Genomic DNA, 22,842 nt, shown 5'->3' on the forward strand with positions numbered 1-22,842 from the left:
GAATGCATACAGGGTATTTAGTACAATAATTGGCACTTGCTGAGTGTTATTTTTTATCGTTGTTACTAGAAATTAATGCATTTGCTGAAATGCATCAAATCTCTTCCACAAATTTCATCTATAGATGTGGTCACTAAAAGTACAAACATCAAGAAAACAGCTTCATAATTTAAAATCATCTTCAGATCGTCTGCTAAATCTCACTCTTCCTAAAACGGCTATACTGAACCTCAGTTCCTCCAAACTGCTGGTTTCACTAATTTCAAGAATTTTATATAGTCTTACTTCGCCTAATGACAGGGATGAACTCTTCAAACTGCTAGTTTCACTAATTTCAAGAATTTTATATACAGTTTTACTTCGCCTAATGACAGGGATGAACTCTGAGAACTGTGTCGTGAGGCAATTCCATCATCTTGTGATCACAGGGTGCGTTTACACAAACGTAGCTGGTATACAGCCTCCTATACTCATAGGCTCTGTGGTGGTGTCCCAGGCTACAAACCTGTGTAGCATGTTACTGAACACTGCAGGTAACTGTAACATAATGGTAAGTATCTGTGTATCTAAACACATTTAAACATAGAAAATGAGCAGTAAAGATAAAAAGTAAAAGATAAAAAGTAGGGCACTTATGTTTGCAGGACTACAAGTTGCTCTGGGTGTGTTAGAGGGTGGTGCGTGAATATAAAGGTCTGGGACATTACAGTACAAAACTGCAGAGTTTATAACACTGTATACTTAGACTACAATAAATTTTTTTTTCATTTTTTTCTTCAATAATAAATTAACATTGGTTTACTATAATTTTTTTACTTTATAAACTCTTTACTTTTTTACTTTTGTAATAGCACTTAGCTTAAAACATCACAGTTTACACCTGTTAAAAAAAAACTGTTTTCTTTCTTTATATCCTTATTCTATACTTTTTCCTATTTAAAAAATTTTTAATTTGATTTTTACTTTTTAAACATTTTTTTTCTTTTTTGGGACAGAGTCTTAATCTGTTGCCCCAGGTAGAGTGCCGTTGGCATCATCATAGCTCACAGCAATCTCAAACTCTTGGGCTCAAGAGATCCTCTTGCCTCAGCCTTCCAAGTAGCTGAGACTACAGGCACCTGCCACCATGCCCAGCTAATTTTTTCTATTTTAGTAGAGATAGGGTCTTGCTCTTGCTCAGGCTGGTCTCAAACTCCTGAGCTCAAGCCATCAGCCCGCCTTGGCCTTCCACAGATCTAGAATTATAGGCATAAGCCACCAGGCCCAGCCTTTTTTAAACATTTTGTTAATAACTAAGACACAACACACACACTAGCCTAGGCATACACAGGATCAGGATCAACAAGACATTACGGGCTGGGAATGGTGGCTCACACCTATAATCCTAGCACTTTGGGAGGCTGAAGCAGGTGGACTGCTTGAGCTCATGGGTCCAAGACCAGCCTGAGCCACAGCAAGACCTCGTCTCTAAAAATAGCCAGGCATTGTAGCAGGCACCTCCCACCTAATCACAGCTAGGAGGGAGGAGGCAAGAGAATCACCTGAGCCCAAGAGTTTGAGGCTGCTATGAGCTGTGACACCACAGCTCTCTACCAAGAGTGACAAAGTGTGATTCTGTTTAAAAAAAAAAAAAAAAAAAGATGTCACTAGGAGATAAGCAATTTTCTTATCTTATCTCTGTTATAATCTCATGGGACTACCATTGTACATGCGGTCTGCTGGTGACTGAAATACCATCATGTGGGACATGATGATGCAGCTGGTCCTTGAAAAATGGGTTTGAACTGCACAGGTCCACTTACACGTTTGTTTGTTTGTTTTTCCCCCCCAACCAAATGTGAATCAAAGCCACAATATTTGAGGTATGTGAAATGCTCATATATGCTACGCAAGTTCTACAAGGCTGACTGCAAAGCTTGAACACTTGGATTTGGGTATGGGGGAGGGAGGAAGAAGAGTGGTCCCGGAACCAAACCCTCAAGGTGTACTCCCTATATACTGGAGGTGTGACTGTGTTCCGTTCCTTTTGCCCCAAACTCTTTCAATCTTATTTCCCACTCCCAGTCTTGGACTGATTAACTCCTATTCATCATATAGGTATGCACATCACTCCTCAGAGAGCCCTTCCTAAATCTTCTTCTCCATATCAAGGATGTGGACAAGAATGTATCAAAGATACATTCCCTGTATCCTCTGAACTTCCTATACTTTACTCATTGAACTATGACCAATTTTATTTAATATATGACTTCCCTGACAGACTACAAGCTCTGAGAAGGCAGAGACCACATACAGCTGTCTTATTCTCTACTCCATCTCCAGTACTACATGCCTTACAAGGAATAGAAAAAGCTCAATTTAAATATTTGTTAAATTACACAAATGCCGAAGGATCAGCCAGATTGGTTAATCAGACTCTAGCTCATACTCACACTGAGTACTACAATTCTTGATTGGACTTACTGCTCTCACTCATTCACATTATTATAATAGAGTATTTCAAGTTTTAAATCTAAATTCCACTCTTTCAGAATTACCCATCACATATAACTTAACTCTCTGGCTAAGATCAAGTTTATCATGTTCTATAGTCTTTTTTTTTTTTTTTTTGGGGGGGGGGGTTTTGGCCGGGGCTGGGTTTGAACCTGCCACCTCCGGCATATGGGACTGGCGCCCTACTCCTTGAGCCACAGGTGCCACCCTCTATAGTCTTAATGTTTATTAAAATGGTACTCAAATAAATGCCAAACTACTCAAAGTATCTGTTGTTTACTAGTCTTCACTCAAAAGATGGTTTGTGAAGAATTCCACATCTTATCAAAGAAAAAAAATATGAAAATTATTTATCTAGTCCAGCCTGTGATTTTTCAATGAGAATCCTATGGGTTGAAAAAGGTAAATGATTATTCAGAATCAGAAAGCTAGAAAGTGGTAGAAACAGAGTAAGGATCCAGGCCCCTGGTTCTCAGCCTGCCTTTCCACTATACGGCCTATTGGTGCAATAACTGAGAACCACTCTTCTAAGTATTCCAAGCAATAAACAACTATGAAATGCAACACGTAATCATTTAATGCAAGTGAATCATCTGTAAAGTTTTTTAAAGATTTTCAGGTCTCTACTGTATTGGAAACTCAGGTGAGGGCCTTTGCACATTAACAAAGTTCCACGGTGACTCTTATCTGAGCAAAGTAACAAAGTTCCACGGTGGCTCTTATCCGAGCAAAGAATGAGAACCACTAATTTAATCAATCAAGTATTCATTATTTTCTAAATGCCTACTCTGTCTCTATCAGTGTATTCCTCCTCTCAAGGCTCTTAGGAAGAAATAAGATTTATTTATATAATCAATTAGAGAAGAAAATAAGACTGTATAATGAAGTACTGAATTAACTAAATGAACACAAATTAAGTGCTAAATGCAGAGAACTTGGCCAGGAGCTCAGGTTTGAGAGGTGGCTATCCATGGAGAAAGAATAATGGACAGACCCCCAACAGGAGTCCTAAGGATGCTGCTTAAGTGCCTCAGGGCTACTGTGCAAAGTAGAGGAGGAAGCTTTCCCTGCCTCCTACATCCAGTTTTAATCAGAAGAGTTCCACTTTTATCTTTTAAAAAACACCAAGGGCTTTTAGAAGTTTGAAATCACTCTTATTTTACAAATGAAAATTAAAAAAAATCCATAAAGTAACTTGTCCTAAAGTTAGGGAGCCAACTGGTGATGTACAAACCAGGTCTCTCAATCCCCAGTGCCCTTTGCACACTCCCACACAACAACTGAGGCATTCCAAGGAAGCTACAGTGTGAGCAAAGGTTCTCACAGAACACCCAACACACTGGCCTGACCAAAACAATGGGTTTACTCTCAGGTCATGTGTCAGAAACTGGGATTGGGGTTGATAAAGTGGTAATGAGGTGAAGAGGCCAGGCAAGCCTCAGGATAAAACATAACCACTCCTCCAAAGCAGACCTTCAAGTTTTAAGGAGACCTTGTAAAAAATTAAAACTGATAAAATGTATTTGCGGTAGGTGCACAGGGGACTTCCTTGGTGGAACTGTTGAGTTGTGCTATTTAAGGAAGTAGTAAACCATTAAGAACACATAGGTAGGAGAAGGGACTAGAAAAGGGAATGCCTTGAGATCAAAGAGCTGTTTACATTGCTTCAATGCAACCCCTCTCTTGGATAAAGTTTCCAGAAGAGTCCTAAGTAGGTACACTCCCAGGATGCTAGCTCAGAGAAATGTGCAACCTAATCAGATGCCTCCCAGAATCAATCAGCTGCTGAAGCTTCTCCTCTACAGCACCACAGGTAGTAAATTGCTGATTTTACTCTTGTGTTCATGTAACAGAAACTATTACAGTTTCTGCCTCTGCTATCAATTTGTTACTCCTCAGAGCATCTCTCCAGCACTGCTATTATCACCATCTTATTGTTGAAGGAAACAACCATAGAAGTTAGAGACAAAGACTAAAATGAGATGTCCAGAATTTACAATGTTCAGACTTAATGCTCAGTCCACACACACAGTGGCATAAAAACAAATCTCAACTTTAGTATTCCTACGTGTACCACACATTTAATTCACTAACACATTTTTACAAGGAATTCATAACCTAAGAAGACCCACCTAAACAAGTCTCAAGTAACATGTCTAACACTGAATTAATTGCCTTATTACAGAAATGGGTCCCTCTCTCAACTTCCTACATCTACAGGATGTCTCAAAAGTTGCCCCTAAAGTCACTATACATAGAAAAAATAGAAAATTGTGGCTGAATGTACATTTACAAATATTCATTTTAAAAGTTCACAAAGATTCTCTACATGTTGGCCACTTGTTTGTAAAATTCTGTAATGACTATTTTGTGTTCAGCTACAATTTCCCATTTCCCCTATGTATTGGCAACTTTAGGCGCAACTTTTGGGACACCCTATATTCAAGGCACTGGTCTTCTCTGGATAACCTAAGCTAAAAACCCTTTTGCCTCTAATTAGCTGCTAAACACTTTAAGGGCCCTGATTATGGCACTGCCCAGAAGAACAAAAATCAATGACTCCCTACTCCCTAGCAAATGAAATCCAAAACCTTACATCAATGCAGAGCATTCAGAGCTCTCCACAATAGAGCTCCAAACTGCCTCCCACCCCTCCTCTACCTAGCCTAATCTGGAAGTCTTACTATCCCCCCCACACTTAGTGCTTATTAAAGCACATGACTTTGGGAAAGTCACTTAATCTGTACTTGATTTTACTTAACTATAAAATGGGTATAATAATAGTACTTGCCTGAAAGAACTGAGGTAATGAAAATGAATCCAGCCATAAATTTTAAAGTACTATAAAAATAAAGACAGTATCATTATGTCATCATTGTGGTAATTTTATTTTATATCATGTTTATACCTGCCTTGCTGCAGAAAGGATGTAAGGTAGCCCACATAAAACATGAAATAGCAGGAGTTTCAAGATGGAAGCAATAAAAGAAATACAAAACAAATGTAATAACAAAAAACTGGAACTGGGAATGATGCTAGGAGAAATGCATACCATAACTGCCTATGTACTTGCCTTCTTTCAAGTTACTAATTTGGCCTACACACTGTAGTTTGATTTGAAAAGGAAACCAAGCCTCTTAGACAATTCAGGGTCTACAAGACTAAAAATAAACCCATTGGTCAGATAAAACAGTTCCTACTGCAAAAGCCAGGCAAGAATTTCTCCCAAAGGTCCTTATTCCGTGTAATGTAATTGGACAATATCCTCAACATCTTTATCATGGATTATCTATTTCATTACATCATTATTAGATTAAAAGCCTCTTGAGGTCAGGTAATTGCTTTATTATATTTGTATCTCTGGCAGCACTTCTAGCAATTAGTCGATAAACCAAATACCTTATGTACTGGTTTCTATGGATCAAATCTCTCCCTTTTATTTCAAATCATTTTGCATACCACCATAGTAATCCTAAAACATCACCTTATCACATCAGTCCTCAAGTTCTCAGGACTGCTTCCCTGCACACAGAACAAATGCATCCTCATTCTTTACCTGCACAGCACAATATCGAGCACAGCCTTTCCTGCAATGGCCTCCCCATCTTTCCATTCCTCTAAATTCTTTTCTGCACTTTAACATTCTGCTTAAAAATCACACCTTCTGCATAAAGTCTTTTCTGACTGGCAGCAATGTGGCAAAGGGAGGGACCAGGTAGTAGAAGTAAAGGCAGTGGTGTGATGTTCTTCTCTGTTACTCAACATTTAAGGGACTGTGTACAAGTCACTAACCACTGTTAGAATATTTCCTCATCTGTGAAGCCAAGCTTTAAGATAGATTTTATCTACATTACCTTCCAGCTATAACATTCTAGGATGCTTTGGTTCTTTCAAATTTGGACACACCCTGAACTAATTACCTGTCACATATTTTACCACGTAATTATACAGATTGTTTTAAATTCCCTGCTTATGTAAACACAGCAACCCCACCACACTAGTCTTATATTTTTTTCTTACCCCCAAAGATGACTAGCATAGGACCAGGCACACAGCAGACGCTTTTTATAAGCTAAGAAATGTTTAAGATAGCTATTTTTAAAGATTGATTATAATATTATTTCCTGCAGTATGAATCAGCAAAAAAGCAATTTTTTTTCATTAAGCAGACCATTAAAATAGGTGTACTAAAACTAGAAAATACCTAAGTCACTTTGTTTTATAAACATATATTCACTTAAAGATGCCAGTACATCTTCCTTAAAGTGACCACATTTTTAAGCACAAATGAGTCTTTTAACATATTATATTCATTTCCCAGCCATTCCTGTTTATATAACTATTGCAAACAGAGAGCTCACTTGGGGGGAAAGGGGATTAACCTTGCCATAATTTTTATTATTATTTTACTGATTTAATTTCATACACTAGTTCTATGATTCCAACATAAACACCAATAAAGTTACAGAGAATTATGAAATAAATCATGTGACAAATTAAATTGTACATGCTATTTTTTTTTTTTTTTTTTTTGAGACTGAGTCTCAAGTTGTTGCCCTGGGTTGAATGCAATGGCATCATAGCTCACAGCAACCTCCAACTCTTGGGCTCAAGCATCCTCCTGCCTCAGTTTTTGTAGTCACAGCTCACAGCTCTTGGGCTTAGGCGATTCTCCTGCCTCAGCCTCCAGAGTATTTGGAACTACAGGCGCCTGCCACAACACCTGGCTATTTTTTTTTTTTTAGAGATGGGATCTCACTCTTGCTCAGGCTATTCTCCAATTCCTGAGCTCAAGCTATCCACCTGCCTTGGCCACCCCGAGTGCTAGGATTACAGGTGTAAGCCACTGCACCTGGCCCCTGCCATGATTTTCAATATTGCAGGCTAAGTGAAGCCACTACAAACACTTAGCTTTGTTGCTTTTGACATTACCAATTAAAAAAAAATAATATAATGCATCCTCTCTGGATAAATAACCAGTTTCCTAGACAGTACTTTAAAAAAAGAATCTGATAAATCTAGAAGTTTGCTAATTCTTCTTTTGATCAATTAGTACTCCTGTCAGCAAAATTTAGGCAATACTGAAATCTCAAGTGAAGACTTAAATGGGAAAAAAAAATTAAAGAGAAAAAACAAAAACAAAAAACTAGGCCACACACGGTAGCTCACGCCTATAACCCTAGCACTCTGGGAGGCCAAAGCAGGCCAGAGGGTCACTTGAGCTCAGGAGTTTGAGACCAACCTGAGCAAGAAGTTGCCTTGAGGAGGCTGATGCCACAGGCACTGTAGACTACAGTAACAAAGTGAGACTTTGTCTCCAAAAAAAAAAAGGGCAGGCTGTATCACTCACAGGGTATACCAAGGTGATCTTATCAATGTTCAAAAAATTATCATACCATAGTAAAAACACACAGAGCCCTATAAACCACATGCATTACATGCAAAAAGCTTCTTCAAACCAGAGGTTCTGAAACTCAAGGCAATTCTCATTTTCCAAATTCTAAATATACTATAAATGGATCAGTAAATCAGTTCCAATCATGATATTTTTATTTCCATTGCTATTACTGGTAAAAGAGTTTGAGAGCTTCTTGCCAGTTTAGAACAGAAATACCTCAGTACAAAATAAATTGATTTATTCTGAAGAAGAAATAAAAATCTACAAAGTTATTCAATTATCTTTACTCATAAAATGTCAAGGTACAAAAATGTTCAGCAAAAGATGCATACGAAACTGCTATTCTCTGTGAACCTTAATTATTACTACATTTAACCACTCAGAAAGATATTTATATCATGTAAGCAACATAATAAAGAAGTAAACAAAATTCTGGCCAAACAGTTTCCTAAAAGAAGGAAAAGGAAAGAATTCATTCAGGAGGAATATAGAAGTTAAAATAAAGCGGACATGTCACTGAATCAAATCCACAGCTTTCTACTAATGCCTAATATTAGATTTCCTTGAAGAAATAAGTAAGTATATTTGCTCATGAATTTAGCATTTAAGAAGGCATCAGAATCAAGATGATGGGTGACCCAAAAGGGGCATGTTTTGTCTGTGACCTGTTCTGTTCTCTAAACAGTAATTACAGGTATTTGAATAGTTCTAAATGCAATCATTTCCAGTAGGAAAAACACATCCCAATTTAAAATTTTTTTGGTGGCTCAGCGTCTGTAGCTCAGCAGCTAGGGCGCCAGCCATGTACACAGGAGCTGGCGGGTTCGAATCCAGCCTGGGCCTGCCAAACAACAATGACAACTACAACCAAACAATAGCTGGGCATTGTGGCAGGCACCTGTAGTCCCAGCTACTTGGGAGGCTGAGGCAAGAGAACTGCTTAAGCCCAAGAGTTGGAGGTCGCTGTGAGCTATGATGCCACTGCACCCTACCCTACCGAGGGCGACATAGTAAGACCGTCTCAAAAAAATAAATAAATAAAAATAAAATAAAAAATAAAATTTGACTTGGGGATGGGGGAATGGGTTAGGCTTCATAGCAAGTATTTACTAATCACAAAAACTATGCAATTCAACTAATACTGATGCATAAAAACAATTAATGAATCACATACCATTATTTTTAATAGTGTTTGAAAGAAGACTAACATGAAAAGATTAAGTATGTGGGTTTTCAACATTAAAAACACAACAAAAATAACTGGTAACAATAAGGCAATCACTACTACACATTATTAGTTTTTCAAGTACAAAAGAAACAGATACTTAGGAAAGTGAATGACCAACTTAAAAAACACAAATTCAGGCCTGACACGGTGGCTCATGCCTGTAATCCTAGCAATCTGGGAGGACAAAGTGGGTAGGATTGCCTGAGCTTACAAGTTTGAGACCAGCCTGAGCTACAGTGAGACCTGGTCTCTTAAAAATAGCCAGGCATTGTGGCAGAAGCCTGTAGTTCCAGCTCAAGAGGACTGCTTGAGCCCAAGAGTTTGAGGTTGCCATTAGCTATGATTTCAAAGCACTCAATCCCAAGGCAACCAAGTGAGACTCTGTCTCAAAAAAAAAAAAAAAACCAAATTCACAATATAGCAATACAAATTCAAGAAACATTTCAAGTATTTCATTTTTTGATAGAAAACACTTAAAAAGATAACATTCAAATTTCTATTATTCTAGAACCACCTGCCTAAAATATTCAAGGTGCTGTTAAACATCTTTGGTGGCTTGATAACAGCAGTTTAACATTCTGTGCTCTGAACTTACTCCAATATCCACTGACCAGATGAATGATAGATTAACAATTACTTCAATCTAGCCAGCTTATACTAACTAACCTTTTAACGCAGAGAGCAGTAAATTTAAAACACTGCAGAATACTACACCATTTAAACATAGAATGATAGCACTGTTTGTTTTTTCCTTGACTACTGGGATTTTTGACAAGGGCAAAATGAAAGGAATTAGAATTTGGAGAAAGAGATTAAAATTTACTTTTACAGGCTGGGTGCAGCGGCTCATGCCTATAATCCTAACACTCTGGGAGGGTGAGGCAGGAGGATCCCTCGAGCTCAGGAGTTAGAGACCAGCCTAAGCCCCAGTCAGAGCAGAACCCCATCTCTACTGAAATTAGAAAAACTAGCCAGGCATAGTGGTAGATGTCTGTAGTCCCAGTTACTTGGGAGGCCAAGGCAGGAAGATCGCTTGAATTCAGGGGTTTGAGGTTGCTGTGAGCTAGGCTGACACCATGGCACTCTAACCTAGACAGCAGAATAAGACTCTTGACTCAAAAAAAAAAAAAAAAAAAAAATTACCGTTCCAGTAATGGCTTAGAAGCAGAACAGTCTTAGAAATTAAAAACATTTGGTTGGCTGTCACATCAATTTTCAAAACCTTAATCAAAATTATTGTAATTAATAGGTGGGCAAGGTAAGAGTGACACTGGATTTTGTAGAAACATGTGAGAAGCTACCAGACAGATGTAAAAGGAGATAGGCAGGTTATAAACTTATAAGGACTCAAAAATAACCTAAATAACTCTATCAAACTAGGATCACAAATTAGGATTAGGAATAAAGCATAGCAATTGCTGTGACAGAATTCCATCACATTCCCAGGACATTGTAATCATCACATTAAGATCAACTAGTTAAAAATATAATAAATGCCCAACAAGAAAATGTATTAATATGTCAGAAATTATAAGTGAAATTAGTACCCTGCAATGAAACAATTTTAAAAATCACTCATCCAAACAAAATGCACAAACTTGTCCAGACTGATTTAAGACAAATCCAAAAAGAATTATGAATTATTTTTTTAAAAACTGTTTTCAAAGCATAACCTTTCCTGTTTGTGTTCTGCTTTATTTTAAACACTCCTCTTTCAACCTAAAAGAATATATATTCCTCATTCTCTTCAACTCTGCTTTATTCACTGAAATAGGTTCTAAGGCAAATAGTCGCTTCATGAGCCTGGGCCATGCAGCTTCTTTCAGGAGTTTGAAGGATCACAACAAACATATCTAAATATAAACATAAATATGGACTGCTTCTACATTATACTGATTTAATCCTCCCTCCCTCACAAATAAATAAAACCTACAATCTCCATTTGGGAATTTGAGGATATAAATTTTTACATCATGGAAAACCAAACCAAAATATAAGGCATTAACAATATCCATCCTTTTCTATATTACAAAAACTGTAAGTGGAATTTTGTTATTTGAAAATTTGTTTATAAAATCCGTGTACATTTTCTCATCTTGTATAAAATATCTACAGCCTCAGTAGTGGTTAAATTGCTATAAAGGAAATTGTCCCGAGATAAATGGTTTCCCTATGAGAAAGCTTCACTGCTACACTTCACCTCAGGACAATAAATCAAATTAACTGCACCTTGTCCTCTGTCCAATGACATCATCAGTTTGACCACATCTTGGGACTCGGGTGCAAAAACATATGCTGTTTAAGGTATGAAATTATATTGCCGCTTTTTGTCCACAAGACCTTACACTTCAGGTCTCTGAAACAGTCATTCACCTGCAAACATTCTCCTAAAAGATACAGATATTTATTTCTTGCTGCATTCAGGGCCTGCCTACTGGGAGGGAAAGAAGAAAATAGTCAGAACCAGTTATGTGAAATTAGCTTTTAGTCCACAAAACCTAGAATTTTGCTACAAATTAAACAGAAGACTGATGTCCCACAAAATACTGTAGTTAGCCAATCACCGCAAAGTGTCTTAGCATAATTTCCAAGGTTTAACACATTAGTGTTTATCCTTTAATTCTTCCCTCAGCTCACAGAGGTAAATATCCACCAATGAGATGCAACACCATTTAAAAAAATATATACACAGCTACACAAAATAAAAAATGTTAAACAAAAATTTACCACAGGAAAAGACCGAAAATCAAAATTGTTTCCTCTGAACAGTGAAAGTTAATCAGCTTCTCTCACAGGCCAACTGTCCTCAATCTAGATAAAACATTAAATCAATGCTGACAACTTAAAGAAGAGGGGCAGGGGTATTAGGAGGAGAGTAAGTTCCAAGATTGGGGTAGACACAATGCCTGTGTTTATTCTTCTATTTTCATTCATTTAACCATGACACAAATACTCAAAGAAAACATAACCTCATTTCTGTTTTCAGTAGAGCTACAATTAAAATAAGCAAGTCTATGACAGTGAAAGCACAAAATAAATGCCAGCCCCATTTTAAATCAGAAGGAAGAGGTTAGAAAGCGAGCACCACACAGAAAAATTAGGAAAAGGGTTGTTAATTGGAATTTCTAAAATATTTAGCTATTACACAGCGCCCAGGGGGATAAAATTGTATAGGCTTTATAAATCCTGCGAAGTTTTAAAAAGCCTAAAAGTATTTAACTTGGGGTTGAGAAGCGAGAATATCCATAAAACAAAGTAATCTATTTTTATTAAACCAAAATGGATTTCACAGCCTCTGAAAATTTGTTATCAGTAGATAGAATTTGTCCTAGGCCCAATATTACTTCAAACTATAACTAAGTCTTTTTAAGAGAAAACAAACCACTGAGTTGATGCTTAGCTAGGAGGTGTTTTAAATGCTACTAAGGCCTCAAGAGGGTTTGGTTTGCCCGCGGAGGAGGGGTGTGTGTACGTGTGGAAGTTCGTGGGGGCAGTCATTTTGGTTATTAGTAAATAAATCAAGCAGCAGAAAACATGAGGCCTAGGCTACTGCTGGAGAAGCCAAGGCCTAGCGCTCCTCCTCTCTTCCCAGCACAGCCTGGGTTTGATCTCAGAGCCCTGTGGATTGCCAAGAAAAAAAAAAAAGAAGAAGAAGAATCATATCGAACCACAAAAGCACATGGGGCGAATGTAAAATATAAACACGGCGTTGGGCTGTGAGTGGCTGTTATTAAAGGTCTGAATTACTAAACATGAGAGGCGGGGAAAGCCAGGCGGCCATTTCAATAATATAAACCTCCCCGAATTAGACATTATTCAAATGAGAAGAGGTTCGGCTAAGCAGAGAGTACAGAGGATCCAGCACCTGACAAGAAAACACCAGCACAGAACCAGGGGGAGGATCCGCATCCCTACCCACCACCTCCCAATAGAAGGGGGGAAATGAAGATTATAAACTTGTGTCCGTTCTGGGGCAGGAGGGGCAAATGCTTTACATCCAAGTTCTAAGAGGCCTCTGGGAACTTCTGGGGCCTCGGAGCGAGAAGCCCCCGAAGGCGACCCGCCCCGAGCGTCCGGGTCAGGCGCAGGGGGAGGAGAAGGGCGGGGGAACGGGAGCCGGAGATCAGACCTCGCCGGGCACCTCCAATCCAACTCCCCCGCTAAGCCGCGGCCGACGGGGAAGTAGGGGACTTTTACAACACCCACGAGGGCTGCTGACCAATGGCTTGGGCACATGGGCGGCCCCAGAGGACACCCCTCCGAGGGGAACTTCCCCCGAGGGCCCCTTCCTAGCCAGTCCGCCCCAAAGGGAGCGAAACGGACCCCGGCGCGGGCTCCCCGCCCCCGCCGCCCAGAGGCCACCTCGTAGCGCCCACCACCGCTCACCCCTACCCACCTAGACCTCAGGCCTGGTTCAGGTCAGGCCGCTAGTTGGGGACCAAAGGGGTGCGGCCGAGGTGCCCAGGGCCGTGACCCCCGCGCTCAGCCCCGCTCGGACCCCTGTGCAGCAAAGGGGCGCAAACAGGACGCTCACCCCGGGCGCACCACAGCCGCCCCAGCTGCGAGCAGCGCCCCCCACTCCCCGGGCCCACTCCCGGGGGGAAGACGCGTGCGGGTGTCCGGGTGTCCGGCCGCCGGGGTCCGCTCCGGCCCCGCCGCCTCCCCGGCATTGTGCTCGCCGCCACCTCCATCCCCCTCCACGCCCCCCCACACCGCGCCCGCCCGGTCCCGGCCTCCCGCCCGTGCCCCACTGCGCCCCGCGGGCCCAGCAGCTATGAATATGTAAAATGTCTTTATTGTCCTCTCCCTCTGTCCCGGCCCCGCCGCCCGCCGCGGACCCGCTCCGGTTCCGGCACCGCGGCGAGGAGGCGGCGGCGGCCGGCGGAGGAGGAGGGCCGGTGCCGGCGGGCGGGCTGGCGAGCCGGCGGCGGGGTGGGTCGGGGGCAGGAGGAGGGCGGTGGATCGCAGCCCCCTTTGCCCCTTGTCTTCCCCCTCTGCCTGGCCGCTCGGAGCCTCTTTCCCCCTCTGCTCCGCGCCCGGCGGGGGCTCAGTGCTCCCCGGCCCCCCATCTCCCCGCCGTTAATTATAATAATCCTGAGTACTAATAAATTATGCTAAGTCGCGGGGGGGGGCAGCGGGAGCCGGGGTTGAGTATGAATATGAATATGTAAAATGCTGTAATGATTACCTGCTGCTGCTGCCGCCGCGGCTGAACTCTCATCTTGACTCGCTGCTCCTCCGTCCGCCATTTTGAATATTTTAACCAAAATCGCCCGGTCGATAAACCCTCCCTCGCTCCTGCTCCCCTCCCCCTCCCGCCCTGCTTGCCTCCTCCCTCCTCTCCGCCCCCACTGGGTCCCTCCTCTCCCCGGGCGCGCGCCAGGGGGCGCGCGAGGCAGGCACTGTTCGCCGCCGGCCCCCTTGGAAGTTAGCTCCACCCACTCGCGCGCTCTGCGCACGCGCCTCCAGGCCGCTGGGGCCCTTCGGTAGCTGAAGAAGCGCCCTCAACCTGCCAGTCGTCCGTTTGCTTGTTTTCGTTTCTACTCTGCACATGCGCGACTTTTTCCACGCGCCCGAAATGTGACCGGCGCATGCGTTCCTTCTTGGTTCCCACCAGAAGAGTAACCTGACTATAAAGTGTAGTTATGTATAACATTTGTGCCTTGTTACAGTCCTCCCTTTTCACTTTTGTTCCCTGCCAACTCTGCCCCGGCTTCCCTCAGAAGCCCGTGGCATTGTAATAGAAGGGCGGGGGACGCGTGGAGGGTCAGTGGGCGGGCCACTGCTCGCGTAGCCCCGACTTCGGACTTTCTCCAGGCTTTCTGAGCCGTGGAAACCCTGACAATGGAGAGGCCGCTCTCTTACTAGGTAATTTCCGGCCCTCCGGGCAGGTAGGGGCGGAAACGCCGGGAGGGGGGCGTGAGACACCTGCTGAGCCACATGCGGTCATCCCGCTTTAAATTTGAATCCGAACGAATCCCCGCCCCCGACTTTACAAATACTGAAGTGGCGGCCCGACCAAAGCGAGAGGGAGTGCCCTGTGGTTGTTTTAATTAGCCCGAAATCTCTTCTGTTCTACTTGTTTCTGACGCCCGGCTGGCTTCCTCGGGCGCTGGGCGTCTTAATAAGTCGCTAATTTCCGCCCCTACCCTTTAGTTTTTCCCTCGCTCTGACGCCGCTCTTTGGATGGAAACAAAAAAACAGATCCGTTCTGCAGATAGGCTTTCTCGCCTATCTTTCTCTTCGGGAACACCTTTCTAAAACCTTGACTAGTAAATTGGATGATCTAATAAACGTGTAGAAATGAGCAGTAGCTTCACATGAATTTTACTTTGCTTTATTTCTCATAGTAAATACAATAGTGGGAAAAGGCTTTTCCCTAGAATAGGAGCTAGTCACGTTGCTGAGATTTCTTTATCTTTCAGAGTAAAATTACCTGGACAAAATCTCTGGTCTTTTGTTAAGAATTTTACGAATTTTAATAAAGCTCAGAGATTATTTTAAGGGTTATTTTTTAAGAGAAGTTTTTAAAAATTCAGCTGTGTAGTTAATCTGTGCTGAAAAAGCAACTAATCTGAATGAGAGTCGACAGTTACTTAACGGCTAAGTTTTAATCATGAGTCCTAGCATGCTGGTTCAATTCCTTACCCTGTACAAGTATAGTTAAAGCTATTGTCGGTGACAGCCAGTGATTTGGGGTGGGTTTGATTTATTCGTGGTAATTAAGGCTTAGGGTGTGTGCATGACTGTTTGAACCAAGTAATTTGACCACCCTATAATCGAATTATTTCAAGCCATGTCAACAAACACGCAGGTAAGAAAATGCAAAATTAATCCATGTTACAATTAATCTCGAAATATGGCCTAAATTATACTTCTCAGCATTACTATAGAGAAAGTCTCAGGATCATCAACCTTATTTGAAATAAAATTAAGTGATGCCCCTGCTTTGAGGTCAATGAATGTGAAATCATCTCCACTAAGAAAGTGCTCAAATATCCTTATTTAAATTCCTATCTTCTATTTAATCTTAGTTTTGCTCTTTGGTAGAAGAAGTAAATTAGTATGACCTTTAGAAAGTCATTGAAGCTAGTGTATATGCACTATTCATTCTTAACCATTTCGTTTCCATAAAAGGGAATTTTTGTGGAATAGATTTTTATTTATGGATGGATAGTTCTATGATAACAAAAACAGTTTAAAATTGTCTTTATCAGTGTTTTAATTTTAATGAAGATATTTATGTTTCCAGCTGTGTACCAGTGCCCAGCACAACATCTAGGCATAGTAGGTGCTTATAAATATTTGTTGAAGAAAAAATAGTAAATATACAGTTAGGATATGTATGCTGGGATTATTTTTAAAATTGATGAAGTCATTTTTTCACCAAAATATTATAAACACATTCTGCCATGAAAATTTACTGTGCTAAGGATAGGAAAATGTGTAAGACATCTTTGACCCCAGCAGACTCACATGTATCAACTTTTAAAAACGACCTGGGAGGTAGAAACTCTGTTTATGCCAATTTTCCTGGATGAGAAAATTGAGGCATAGAGATGTCAAATAAGTTGGCCACTGTCACACCACTACTAAATGGTAGAACTAAAATTCAAACTCAGACAAGCGGCTGTACTCAACCATGATACTATGCTATTTGCTTGGATTGAGCAAAATCTCGGAGGTATACATAGTTGGGGTAGGAAGAGAACATATTAAGAAATGATATCCTTGTATGTAATCTCATTGTAATGAAAATATATACATGGATGAGAATTTAAATTCACATAAAAACAAGTACACAAATAGCAGCTCTATTGTAACTGCAGAACACTAGAAAAAACCAAAATGTCTCAATGTCGGTGAATGAACAAACTGTTACATTCTCTACCATGAAATACTACTCAGCAATAAAAAGGAGTAAACTACTCACACACATAACAACTTCAATGAATCTTAAAGGTTTTTTTTTTCTTGGAAAAACTGATTTATTTTAATATCATGGATACAGATAAGCCCAAAGCAATACCAAACAGGCTAGATTAAACTAATTATAATTATCAAACTACAATTTAAATTCCAGGCCTCACATGCCAAATTTCAGAAAGGGCATTTTGCACTTTACTAATAACAGTAAGTATTTTGTTTTTAATACATTTGAAGCACTTTCACATTGTATTAGGTGAACCCCCTCCACAACTCTAAGAAGGTTTTGTTTTTTTTAAAAAAAGTCTCATTTTACTGCCCTCTGTAGAGTGCAATGACGTCATAGCTCACAGCAACCTCAAACTCTTGTGCTCAAGCCATCCTCTTGCCTCAGCCTCCCAAGTAGCTGGAGCTACAGGTGCCCCCCACCAATGCACCACTATTTTTGGTAAAGACAAGGTCTTACTCCTGCTCAGGCTGGTCTCGAACTCCTGAACGCAGGCAATCTACCCACTTTGGCTTCCCAGAGTGCTAGGATTACAGGCATGAGCCACTGCACCCAGTTTATCTCAAAGGTATTTTGCTGAGTGGAAGAAGCCAGGCTCAAAGTTATATACCATGCAGCCCCATCTATATGACATTAATAAAATAGCAAAACCATTGTGATAGAAAACATCATTGAATGGCAGGAGATAGTGATAGAGGATGGTATATAAAGGACAGGTATAGGGGAGGTTCTATATCCTCAATTTGGTAATAACACAAATTTATATATGCATAGTAGTGTAAATACATAGCACAGAAGTGGTACAAGGGAGTGGTGGTTACTTTTGCTTAGATGTGACTTAGGATGTTACTTAGTGTTCCTTTGATTCCAACCTAAGACCTAAGGTGTCAGTGTGTCCATCTGTCTTACTAATGTGAAACATGCAGCCTCCCTTGCAGCTAAATGTGGCCATGTGACTAAATTTAGGCTGTTGGGCTAGAAGAAGCTATTGGATGAGATTTGTGGGAGGGGGGGGAATCTCTTAAAAGAACCAACTTCGTTCTTCATTTTTTTCCCTTACTGTTGCTAGAATGCAGATGTGAACACTGAGATTCCTGCAGTGGTCTTGGACTGTAAGAAGTGCCATGGTTCTCAAGAGACTGTACCTTGTGAGATGCAACAAGCAGATCAAATCTTTTTTCCACAGGCTGAAGGGAAACTTAGGACTTTCGCAACCTTCCTCAAACTGAAGTTAACCCTTGGTGCTGCCACAAAGTTTTGTTACTAACTGAGGAATCCAGACTCTGGAAAATGTATTTTAATGATTATGTCTTGGATGACTAAATTAAAAATTATCATTTTTTAATAAACGTCCCCAACATTTTCACTTGTTCATATAGATCAAATATTCTAATATACCAAATTAATGTGTTTAGTGGCCTACAGCTACATTTAGTAACTAATTAATTTTATAGCAGATGCTTTCAAACCTTGAAGCCCTCAGAGCCATCTTTAAAGTGGGATGAAAAGCCCTCTGCCTTCTCTTCAGCCAGAATGTCACTGTTTACCCTATATTAGAGTTTAAGATGGGATTTTGTTTGAAAATGTGGTATTCACTGCTTTTAAAAAAATGCATGCATGTATATGAAATTTACTGTCATGGAAAAATCAACCCAAATATTTAATTGCTTAATGGTGCATATATTGGAGATATTTCCTTTAAAACAAGCTTGGCAACAATAACTTTAAAAAGTTTTCCAGATAAAATAATCATGACTATTGGATATGAAGCATTGGGATCTTGATCTCCTTTTTGTGCACGTTTTACAGTATACTCAGTTTTTCCAAGGAAGATTTCAATGCTGCCTCAGGTATTTCCAAGGTTCCCCTCCTTGAGCAGGTACAGAGGGCTACTATTAAATTAATGAATGTTTCTTAGTCATATGTCTTAACATTTGTAAAAGGATATCAAATTTACTGACTGTATATGACAGATGCTATTTATATTTTTCCCCTTAATGTGCAATGTTGAATATTTCTAATTCTCAGAAATATTTACAATTTATTACTTATCAAAAAGCTCAGTAATGTTTACAGAGAATTATCTGATAGACACACAGCCATTTTCCCCTTTAATTCAGGGTCAACAAATACAGTGTATGACATAGCTCTTGCTACCGTCCCTTCCAAGCCCCTGGGCAACTTTTGTAATCTATACCTGTTCTTAAGTTGAGCCTAGACCCTTGCTCAAACTTGAATCTCCTCAGTCAGTGCTTCAAGCAGCCATTGGAATCTCCTCAGCTTTGGCATGCAAAATAAAAGCCATTTGCTGTTTCACCTCTAGATACTCTTAAAAGCCAAGCTGTCAGAAAGCCATGCACTTGAAATACATCATTTTGTCCCCTTGTAAGACTCTTTCCTAGAATTGTGCTTTGGACTTAAGGCATCAGCCTACATTAAAATCATAAGAAAAAACTCTTAAAAGTGTATCATATTTACTGTAGGAGTGTTTTTGGAGCATCTGGCTTCTTTCTGGGGGTTCTTCCTTAACATCTGGAGGGCAAGAGGTTAAGTAAGTTGCCCAAGTCTGCACAGTAAGGGAGAGAACAAGGAATTGAACCCCAAACTGACTAATTCCATTCCATATCCTCTCCACTTCTCCTGAGTCCCAAACTTGCTCCCTCTCTTGGCTGCCAGCTGCCTCCCCAACCTGCCTTCCTCCTGTGTCTAGCCATTTAGTCCTCCACTGTTTTTTCCATGCGTTGAGATGCCTATTTTGTCCTCCACATTTATTGATTCCATTTCTGCCCTTCCTGTTTTCTCCTGCTTGTTCCTATCCTTCCTCATAAGCTTTTTGTAGATAAACTCTCCCTGCATTTACTCATCAACCCATTATAGCCTGACATCTGCTCCAATCATCCTCCTGAAATTATTTTATTGGAAGCCACTAATGACTTCCTAACTGCCAAGGCTGATGCTATCGTCACTCCTCATCTTGCCTCATCTCTTGGCAATTTGACCATGTTGATCATTTCTTCCTTCTTAAACCCATCTCTGCCTCTGGCCTCAGTGATAAATTGCTCTCCAATTTCTCCTCTCTATTCACATCTTGATTTTCCTCACTGGATTCTCCTCTTCTTCCCTTCTAATATAGTTACTCTCCAAGGACTGCCCTTGTCCCTCTAGTCATGTTGCAAGCCCGTTTAGGGTCATTATGTCTACCGACAATTTCAAATGTCATCTCTCTGAAGACAACCCCCAAATCTACACCTTCAGCCTTGATCTCTCTCCCCTGATTGTCAGACTATGATACATTTGTCTCTTTTGTTAATGTATAAACTTTTCAAAGACTAGGCGTATTTTAAATCTATTGTTTATATTAACAGTATAGAGCTTGCACATAGTTTATGCTTAATGTATTTTTTTTTTTTTTGTAGAGACAGAGTCTCACTACTTTATGGCCCTCGGTAGAGTGCCTTGGCATCAAACAGCTCACAGAAACCTCCAACTCCTGGGCTTAAGTGATCCTCCTGCCTCAGCCTCCCGAGTAGCTGGGACTACAGGCGCCCGCTACAACGCCCGGCTATTTTTTGGTTGCAGTTTGGCCGGGGCCGGGTTTGAACCCGCCACCCTCGGTATATGGGGCCGGCGCCTTACTGACTGAGCCACAGGCGCCGCCCAATGCTTAATGTATTTTTTAAAACGCATTTTCTTGCATATTTCCTCCTATATTTTAGTGACTATCAATTGTCATGTTAAAAGCCTTTATTTGTTCATAAATATTAATCAAATGCCTACCATAAACTTGCCTTCACTCTAGGCAAAACATTTTCTTTGGATTTTTGGAAAATCCTAGGATCAGGACATATTTCTTTCTTTTTTTTTTTTTTTTTGTAGAGACAGAGTCTCACTTCATGGCCCTCGGTAGAGTGCCATGGCCTCACACAGCTCACAGCAACCTCCAACTCCTGGGCTGAAGCGATTCTCTTGCCTCAGCCTCCCCAGTAGCTGGGACTACAGGCACCTGCCACAACGCCTGACTATTTTTTGGTTGCAGTTTGGCCGGGGCCAGGTTTGAACCCGCCACCCTCGGTATATGGGGCCAGCGCCTTACCGACTGAGCCACAGGCGCCGCCCTATTTCTTTTTTTTTTTTTTTATTTCTTTTTTTTTTTGTAGAGGCAGAGTCTCATTGTACCACCCTCAGGTAGAGTGCCGTGGTGTCACACGGCTCACAGTAACCTCTAACTCTTAACTCTTGGGCTTACGCGATTCTCTTGCCTCAGCCTCCCAAGCAGCTGGGACTACAGGCGCCCGCCACAACGCCTGGCTATTTTTTTGTTGCAGTTTGGCGGGGGCTGGGTTTGAACCTGCCACCCTCGGCATGTGGGGCCGGCGCCCTACTCACTGAGCCACAGGGGCCGCCCTTATTTCTTTTTAACTTCCACTCATTCTGTCACTCTCGGTGGAGTGCTGTGGCATTAGTCTAGCTCACAGCAACCCCAAACTCCTTGTTTCAAGCCATCCTCTTGCCTAAGCCTCCCAAGTATCTGGGACTACAGGCACCCGACACAACGCCTGGCTTTTTTTTTTTTTTTTTTTTTTTTTAGAGATAGGGTCTTAAATTTGCTGAGTTGGGTCTCTAACTTCCCAGCTCAAGCAGTTCTCCTGCCTTGGCCTCCCAGAGTGCTAGGATTACAGGCCTGAGCCACCGTGCGTGGCCTACATCTATCCACTCAGATGCACATTTTTTTTTTTTTCACATTTTAATATCTTTGAAATTAAGGTGGATGTTACAGGGATTTGATAAGAAAGCATTGTGTCACGGTTTAATCAATAGCATTTTTAATGGTACATAAAATAACGGGATATCTTACAATGACATTTTAAATTCTGTGAAATATAGTATTTACCACACCTAGCCTCTCTCCCTTTCTGATATAATTATACTGTTAATGAAGGTCTAGAAACTTCATTATAATACGTTTTATCATCTGAAAAATGTTTAGTAATCTGAATGTACTGACCTGTCTAAGACAGGAAAGAGATTTTTTTTTTGAAACAGAGTCTCACTTCATTACCCTCAGTAGAGTAGCCACAGCAACCTCAAACTCCTGGGCTCAAGTGATTCTTTTGCCTCAGCCTCCTAAGTAGCTGGGACTACAGGCACCTGCCACAATGCCCAGCAATTTTTAGAGACTGGGTCTCACTCTTAGATTGGTCCCAAACTCCTGAACTCAGGCAATCAACCCATCTTGGCCTCCCAGAGGGCTAGGATTATGGGTGTGAGCCACGATGCCCAGCTTAGGAAAAGAAATATTTTTAAAGGATTTTCAATGATAAGGGTTTAAAACCAATGGAAAAAGACTTCCACCTACTTGTACTTGGTTTATAAATCCAAATATTTCCTCCACTCCAGATACATAGCAATAATAGATGAAGTATAAAAAGAGAAAACCAAAAATATACAGATTCGAAAGCATAAGCATTTCCTGAACCAGGAAGAACACAGAATTTAAACCATGAGTAAGTTAAATGACTTAGGCCCGCAGGGTCCATTACTCCCAAATTCTACTATCTGCAGCCCAGAAGCAGAAAAGGAAGCACCAGAACTGGGCTCTAGTTTGAAGCATCCCTGTTTCCCAATGCACAACATACACAGTTTTTTATTAATTGATGTACTTTCTTTATAATTACATTTATTTTAACAGATATACATAAATCAAAGTTATAGCATTTTATGATACAGAGAAATCTCTTTATCCCACTTTCCACTCCTCCTCCTTTTTAAGAAGCTATTTTTATTGATTTT

General features: G+C 40.9%; 1 protein-coding gene across 1 annotated transcript in view; it reads right to left on the reverse strand.

The window, feature by feature from the left end:
- The window catches only part of POU2F1 (POU class 2 homeobox 1), a 194,089-nt gene extending 179,707 nt beyond the window's left edge, over positions 1-14,382 (reverse strand). Inside the window, exon 1 of the mRNA XM_053605727.1 lies at positions 14,308-14,382. Coding sequence (XP_053461702.1) covers positions 14,308-14,368 — 61 coding nt within the window. The 5' untranslated portion in view covers positions 14,369-14,382. The remainder of the gene's footprint in view (positions 1-14,307) is intronic.
- Positions 14,383-22,842: the final 8,460 nt, after the last annotated feature.

Source organism: Nycticebus coucang, chromosome 10 (genome assembly GCF_027406575.1).
Source record: "Nycticebus coucang isolate mNycCou1 chromosome 10, mNycCou1.pri, whole genome shotgun sequence".
Lineage (NCBI taxonomy): Eukaryota > Metazoa > Chordata > Mammalia > Primates > Lorisidae > Nycticebus > Nycticebus coucang.